An 8,740-nucleotide genomic window follows, 5' to 3' on the forward strand; every position below is an offset into this window, starting at 1 on the left:
CATCAAAGAAATGACTAAAATCCCGCTCACATGAAGGGTTTAACAACAACATATTTAACAGAGCTAGAGGAAATGAACCAATCCATTACAAAACCGAATCCACAATAACGATATTTGTAATTATTTGGTTTGGAGGACCCAATCCACAATTTTCATATAACCACAGGGATCAAATTTGTTATATACTCAAAATAAATAACTCCGGAAAAGAAAACAAAGAAATGAATATAAAATAGGGACCGACTTAGTGAGAGCGGCAGGATCCAATATCATTCCCAAATCTCATCCCTCTTGGTTCTTTACCTTTTATCACTTGTTTCTATTTTCATTTACATTTACATTTACATTTTCATTTTCATTTTCATTTTCCTCCCTGCATATTCGTTTCATTTCAAGCGGAGCTGCATCGGATTTCCAACTCTTCCTGATTCTAGTTCAAGCAGGTCAGATTTTCTATTGATTATATTTTAATTTTCGTTTAATGATTTTTTATGCCTATTCAATTTCAGATTTTAGTTGTTATTCGATTTCAAACCTGATTTCTCTGCGTCGTCTATGGAGATTTACAGATCTAAGTGTTTGAAAGTGATTCAAGTATGCTTATTAGCAAAAAGTACTTTTTTTCTACAGTAGCCGCCTTGAAAAACTCAAAAAGAAGAAGAATTGAAGTAATTTTTTTTATTTTTATAGATCTCGGTAACTTGACCTTCAAATTTTTGTTTGTGAAGCAAAGAAAATATCGTGATGTGAATATTTCGTGAAATCAGAGTCTTTCCTTTTGGATGCATAGGCAATCACTTATCGCAAAAGTTGCGTTTAATTTTTAATTTTGTGTTAATTTTTAACTCAAAACATCTCAATCAGCCTAGACACGTAGATCCTTGTAGATTGTTTGTATGTGTGTAGACGTTGATTGATGAAAAACAAATAACCTTTCGATTCAACCAACGTTCTGCTTCGTTTTTTATTTTGTTTTTTTTTCCGCTGTATTTTTCTGTTGAAATCGTATTTCTAATTTTTAAATTCGTTTAGCCGTCTCAAATCTTAAATTATTCAAATCACTTTGACCAGATCCATATCTCACAATATTCGATTTCAGATCTGATAAAATAAAACACTCATGGTTTGACATTGTTCCAAGCACTTTGTTTCTTCTCTCAGATCTAGGGTTTATTTTGAAGCACGTATATGACTTGGTTCTTATGATTTATTCTACAGAAGGGTGTTATTTTGAACAGAAGAGGAGAAATATGAATCATTGTGGGATCCAACAGAAAAATACCTTTGCGTCATCTTGCGATGAAATGAGGAACGCTGTTTCAGTTTCTGTATCCTTTGACAAGGGCGACCATATGGTTTGCCCAAAACCTAGGCGGCTCAGCCTCTTCAACACCCCTATGAACGAGCCTGTTAGGCATTTGAGATGGCATATGTGGTAATAATTCTTCAATTTTCAGGTGCAAGTTGTTTTATTTGTTATGAAGTTTATATCTTTAAACCTGGAACTTTTTTGCAGCTATCAACCTGAACCATATGAATCTAAAGCAGGCATTGAGCTATTGGAAATCATCTTTGAAAAGGTACAGCTTGATTATCTTTGTAATGTCATTTGATTGATTAGTATAGGTTTTAAGGTTCCCTGAGTTTCAATGTCGTTGTCTGTTGATAATACGCAATCCTATATGCCCTTTTGCTGATAGTTTCTTGCCAGACATTTTGGACAAGTAGTTTATGTGATTCTTAATGAACTAAGGGACAGAAGTATCTTTGAGATTCAAAACGTTTTGAAGATAGATTTAACTTTGTAACATAGCTTATAGAAACTTCAATTATTTGAACAACGGAAGTATCTTTGAGATTCAAAACGTTTTGAAGATAGATTTAACTTTGTAACATAGCTTATAGAAACTTCAATTATTTGAACAACGGAAGTATCTTTGAGATTCAAAACGTTTTGAAGATAGATTTAACTTTGTAACATAGCTTATAGAAACTTCAATTATTTGAACAATCTGTTATCGATTTTGTACATTCAATTTTTGCAGGGTGGTGGTTACAGTGCATCAGAAAAAACATGTACAGAGGCTGCTTCGTCTCCCCCGTTTTTCAGTGGGTCACCACCAAGCAGAGTATCTAACCCATTAATACAAGATTCCCGATTTGGGGATGAGAAAGTCTCCCCAGTGTCAGCGCATTCAATAATTCCTGTTCCTGCATCTGGTAGGTCATCACTGTCCCCGTCTTCATACGAAAGGGAAGTAGGATCTATTGGTGGCAATTTTGGTAACAAACCAGCTGTAAGAATCGAGGGGTTTAATTGCCTCAACAGGGATAATGGTCGCAATTGCAGCATCTCTGCCCTGGCTTAATCCAAACCCTTGTTTACAGAACATCTTAAGTACATATGAAACTAAAAACAAAGTTTGAGAGTTAGTAGAGCAGAAAAATGCAAGTTGATGAAGAGTTTTGAACATTATGAGGAGAATGGGAGGATGTACATTCGTCTTTCTTGTACTTTGTTGTAAGTAAGTATGAGTAGAGGGTCTGTGTCTGTAAATAGATTGTATGTACGTAATTAATTAGAGGTATTAACCAGAAACAAGTAAGAGACGGGAGAGATTAGTAGTGAGGTTTAGAATTTTACCCTTCTGGTGATGATTTGTAAGTATAGTAGAAGATCAAAGAGGGTGAATTTTCCGAATTTCGATTTGTATGTCTTGTTTTGCGAATCTGGGATTGCGACTTTAGAAGCAATTTGTACAAAATAATTTAAGGGTGTTCGTAGATTTTAGTTTTTTGGGAGAGGGCAAATGTTTTGAGATGTATATATGAACCACTCTAATCTCTATGGTATTTATCTTGCTCTTTATTTGAAGGAGGTGGTTCTGTGAATTTAGATAATTTTGTTAATATGTTGCACATATCTTGTTTGAGTAACAAATGCTGCAAAATTTGCGTCTTTCTTTCCAGATTCTCATAATAAAATGCTGGAATGGGCTGTATCTAAAGTTAAACAATATAGAACTTTTTGACCCATATATTTAGCTGAGTTAGGCCAAGAGCCCAACGCCACTCTAAGTTAGAGGTTAGTGGTGGCCAAAAACCGGTTGCCTCAACAGATTTGCTATAATCGGTCCCGATCGAAAAAGGTGAGCCAGTCAAGCTTTATTGTAACTGGTTACGGGTTGCCGCTCCTGGATTAGTCCCGGTCATTTAAAAGTAATATATATTTTTTTATTTTTTTAATGATATATATATTTTTAATACATTATAAAATTTGTAATTAAGTCATTCAAATACACTTTAAAAGTTCGTTTTATTATAATTAAAATTATATTGTCTTACAATATATAGCGAGAAACTGAGAACTGTGAACTTTTTTTATTTTTTTTTGCGTTTTTTGCGAATCGAGAACTTGGTATGTAAGTCTCTCAACCAAGACACTTGTATATAGTGTTTTAAAGACAAAAAATAGAAAAAAGGGGGCAAAAAAAAAGGTGATAAACCGCTACATTTAATAAAAACAGCTACATTTTTGAAAAATTGGGTCAGGTCGGGCCGGTCCATAATTGGTCCGATCCTGCGAAACACCCCCAATCCATAACCGGTCCCAGATTTCGGTCCTATAACCGGATGGAGACCGGCCAAGTGAATATTTTATAGTTTGGTACTTTGGTTGATTGTTTTAATTCTTCCGAGTATATTCTAGTTTTTGGGTCGACTCATATATGGTCAGCTGGACCATTTATTCGCTCTTTATTTTCACAATGGCCCGTCCATTGATGTAAAAGGGCAAAAACTTGACGTGAGACATACTCATAATTAGATGCCTCCCATCTACGTTTTTTTTACTCCAAACCCCATTCAGGATCTTATGACAATGATTAAAGCCGGGGTTCTCATGATTGTGCTGATACAATTGGAGCTTTGAAGATAACAACAGTCCAATTTAATGCTTGTAGTTTGAAAAAATCTCAACCCAATTTAAACCAAACTGCAACTTAGCTTAAACCATACGAGTTGATATTTTGATATATCAAAATATTCTTCTAACCTTAAATATGTTGTCTTTAGTCAACTCGTAATTTCTTTTTCATCGTCAGCCATTTAGCACAATTTATCGATAGTTTTTAAATCTTAATTATATCACATTCAATTAATTTTTCTCAATTTATATATATATATATATATATATAGAGAGAGAGAGAGAGAGAGAGAGAGAGAGAGAGAGAATGGTTTAAATGAGAACACCTTCATTTTATGAGAAAACTCTTTTACTATAGAAAATCACATGTGCTACTATATTCTATCATCATGATACAAATGTGATATTAAATTAGAAACGCATAGGACTTTTGGAACGATCTAGGTTGCGAGTAGGGCTGTAAATGAACCGAACGTTCAGCGAATCGTTCGACGGGAAGTTCATTTATGTTCGTTTATTTAATAAATGAACGAACATGAACAATTTTTTTTTGTTCGTTTAATTAAACGAACAAACATGAACAATAGCCTCATTCGTTCATTTATGTTCGTGAACGTTTGTTCATTTACCGTTCGTTCATTTACCGTTCGTTTACGTTCGTTTATATTCGTTCGTTTATGTTCGTTTATATATTAAATTTAATACATAATCTTTTATTTATTTACTTTGAATTTAAATAATATTTATTTATGTTCGTTTAACCCGTCCGTTTATGTTCGTTTAACCCGTTCGTTTACGTTAGTTTAACATGTTAACGAACGAACATAAACACACCTGATTTCTAAACGAACGAACACGAACACAAATATTTTCGTTCGTTTACCGTTCGTGTTTGTTTGTTTGTTTGTTTGTTTGTTCGGTTACAGCCCTAGTTGCGAGCCAAGTCACTCTTACACCACCAAGCTTGCTCACGTGTATTATCACATGTGATAAGGTTTTTTTTTGATGTGATACTTTAATCAATCACACGTGATACTAAATTATAGACACATCGTTCGCATGCACCAGGTCCCTGACGTGTAATGTCAAATATGATAAGGATGTTCTTGCGTTCTCATAAAATGAAGGTGTGTTCATTTAAACCTCCACCTATATATGTTTGTGTGTGTGTGTGTGTATATATATATATATATATATGTGTGTGTGTGTGTGTGTGTGTGTGTGTGTGTGTATGAGGTTTATTTTGAAAACCACGTTATTTGTACAAACTGTACAAACCTCATTCGATCGATCATAATTTTTCATTTTGTTCATTTTTTTGGAATTATGAGAGGTTGATTAATCATTTTTATTGTGGAAGATATTAATCATGGATATTATTATCTTCATTATATTAATTTTAGAAAAATACATGAAACAATTTCATTAAAATTCCATAAGTATTATATGAAACAACTTCATCAAAAAAAATTATATAAAACAATTTCATGTGATTAAACAATGAAATCGACGGATCAGTGTGGTATGTACAAATATAGATGGTTTGCATTTTATCGCTCATATATATATATATATATATATATATATATATATTAATTATAGGTAAAGAATCATATGAGGAATGTTATGGTGAAAAACGTAAGAAAAGATTTGAACCCTTGGTCATTTTTAATCTCATGTCCATCTATGAATTGCTTTTTAGAAGATAATTTATATGGTGCATCTCGGTAAATCACATTAGTATTGACATTCAATCAGGATTGATCAAATGATGAAGATCTCTTCTTACGCTTATCACATAGTTTCACTTATCACCAGAACCCAATCCTATATTTACGGATAATCGTATGAGAAAGAAAGTTAAAACGAGAAGCGTAAGAAGAGATCTGTACCGTTGATCACTTATAATTCTAAATCCACCCATGAATCGCGTTTGATACAAGGATTTATCTAGTACATCTCATTCTAATGTACATCTAAGGGTGAAGATTACTTCTTATCTTAACTCTCATTCTTGCTAGAACCCAACCCTATATATAGCAATAGGTTCATTTGAGAAAATGATCAAGGGTTCATATTAAAAGTGTAATTATAAGTAAACATGAGACTAAAAGTGATCGATAGTTCATATGATTACATAAAGTACACAACACGTCCTACATTTTTATAGTCCTGAATTTACACCTGAATAATTGACTTGGCATTTGTTTTTATTTTGGTTAGAGTAAACTACGGATTTGGTACTTGCGGTTTATATATTCTGGTCCCAAAATCAAAATAAATACAAATTTAGTACCTCTGGTGTGCATTTTTACACACATTGAGTCCCTTTCTCTAACATCCGTTAATTTTTTTTTGTTAAACTAGTTAAATCTAGGGGCACTTGAGTCTTTTTCTCACCGTTTTGTCTTTATCCTAATTAGGAAATAAATAATATATTATATTTTAAACATGATCTTCATCTGAAGTTCTCAGCTCATCCAAACCTTAATCATCATCATCTTCATCTGTAACTCAAATTGAAACAATCTTCATCTCCATCTCAATTCAAAACCAAATCCAAACCCTAAGTCGAATCCTCCACCCTGATAATACAAAAACCTTCCTTAGTTTCTTCTCCCCGTCGGCCTCTCAGATCTATCACCGACGTCCCCCGCACTTCACATTACTAGCCTTCCCCACCCCTTCTCCATCTATAGCTTTCGAAGCTCACAAACAGGTCTGACGATCAAATCATCTTTGCATACCCCACAGTGACCATCAAATCTCGTTGAAATTCCAATGAAAACCCCTACATCTTCACCGAAAACCCCCTCCCCATCTCCGTTTCCCGACGAAAGACCCCCACTTCCGTTTGTCTGGCAAAAATCCCCTCATTCTCCAAGGATCCGTGATTGGGTCCTTGCGTCTGGCTCACTAGGAAGTGTGACTGGAGAAAAGTTTATCACCATTGGCGTCGGAGAGGGAAACGGGAGGTAGGGGTTCACTGGACTTTTATATGTATGTGGAGGGGATGAACGGATAGGGAAACCAGTGAGGGTTTCGTTTTTAGGTTCAAATCTGGGTTTCGATTTTGGGTTTGAACGTGTGATCTGATTTATGGGTTTGTACTTGAATTTTGATTTCATCTTTGGGTTTCAATCTTGTTTCGTTTTCGATTCTAGTTTTGAACCTGAGTTTCGATTTTGGTTCTAGTTTTTTAATATAGATTTCGAAAAAAGTTATAGTTTTGAATCTGGGTTTCGATTTAGGTTCTCGTTGTGAATACGGGTTTCAATTTTGGTTCTACTTCTGATTATGGGTTTCCATCAGTTCTAGTTGTGAATCTGGGTTTCAGTTTCGGGTTTGTTCTTTAAATTCGATTTAGGTTTTTGATTTAGATCCAAACCTTTTAATTGAATTTGAACAAAATTGTTATTGAATGCTCTTTGATGTTCTTCAAAATTTTAGATTTATTGTTCATTAACGGTGAAGAACTTCCATGGATTTAACTAAGGCTAACGGAATGTTTTGATTTCGTTAAAGGGAGGGACTCAATGAGTGCGAAATACGGATCAAGGATACCAAATCTATATTTATTTTGATTTTGGACCATTGTGACTAAAAAGTGTAAGACAAGGGACCAAATCCGTAATTTACTCTTTTGGTTATTTATACATTTTAAATGTGGCATTTATGCGTTTGTTTTTCTTGTTCAATATTTGAAGAAAAGAAAAAAAAAGACATAATTGTTGTTAATTATTTATTTTTGACATTGACATATAAAATGGTAGTGAAGACACATCACAGGCTTTTTCGTGTTCTTGTAAATAAAACCAAAGCAGAGTTTCTGTCAACTTTATATTTTAATACATTTTATTTGCTTTTTCATGTATTATTTATTAGTTTTTAACATATAACTTAATTTACATCTATACTACCTTATAAACTAGATTTATCAAAAGTCTTAAAAACAATTTTTAATGCATAAAGTACTATACATTTATGCAAAAGGTCTTAAAAGTTTTAAAAATAACTCATAATGTATTAAGTACTACTATTATTTTATGCATTCAGTCTTAAAATCTTTTAAAATACAATTAAAATAACATATAGTACAAGTTACCAATACACATTATTATCATTTCTTTTCATGTTCCCTATATCCTTTTGACACTTTTCATTCACGTCTTCACCCTCTCATACCTCTATGTCTTCTCCACATCTCCTAATGTGAGATTCAAACTGATATTTACCATTAGTTATTAAAAGTTTTCTCATTCATCTCTCATTCAATTGCTCTAGAACTCTCAGTCTCGCTGTCGATCTCTTGATTTTTTGCTCTTGGTGTAAATCAAACATATTTGTGGAGTCGTTTAAATATGTTAGATTTTAAATATATTGAATTTTAAACCGTCATACAATTTTTTTTCATCGATAGACTGTAATTAGAACCATAACTCTTATTTATTCAAATTATATTAATATGTAAATAACAAGTGTAACTTATATCATCGTTAAATCTTCTCTAATAAAACCAGTGAAACTTCAAAATCGTTAAAATTCACGACTCCCGCCGCATTGCGCGGGTACACAACTAGTTGTTTATTATTATTGACTCATTGAGTAATAGTAGATTTGTCGTCTTAAAAAAAACTTTGTTGTCTCGCTGCAACTTCTATGGCTTGAGACTTGTTTTAGTCACGTCACGCTTCACGCCATTTAGAACCTTGGTTGTAAGTAAATTGACCGTTTATTGAATAATTAATAATCTTAACTCGACACCAATCCGAGTGGAACTTTATCAAGTTTGTCACAGTTGTGTTTCGAAAAAGA

The 8,740-nt window shown here is 33.2% G+C and overlaps 1 protein-coding gene across 1 annotated transcript; it reads left to right on the top strand.

The window, feature by feature from the left end:
• Positions 1-264: 264 nt before the first annotated feature.
• LOC112523430 lies at positions 265-2,875 on the top strand. The gene is made up of 4 exons (XM_025133026.1): positions 265-443; positions 1,219-1,435; positions 1,517-1,580; positions 2,046-2,875. Exons 2-4 carry the CDS (start codon positions 1,251-1,253, stop codon positions 2,367-2,369), a joined length of 573 nt encoding a protein of 190 aa, XP_024988794.1. The 5' UTR covers positions 265-443; positions 1,219-1,250; the 3' UTR covers positions 2,370-2,875.
• The last annotated feature ends 5,865 nt before the right edge of the window (positions 2,876-8,740 follow it).

The sequence above is a fragment of the Cynara cardunculus genome, assembly GCF_001531365.2.
Source record: "Cynara cardunculus var. scolymus isolate 2C chromosome LG 12, CcrdV1, whole genome shotgun sequence".
In the NCBI taxonomy this organism is placed as follows: domain Eukaryota; kingdom Viridiplantae; phylum Streptophyta; class Magnoliopsida; order Asterales; family Asteraceae; genus Cynara; species Cynara cardunculus.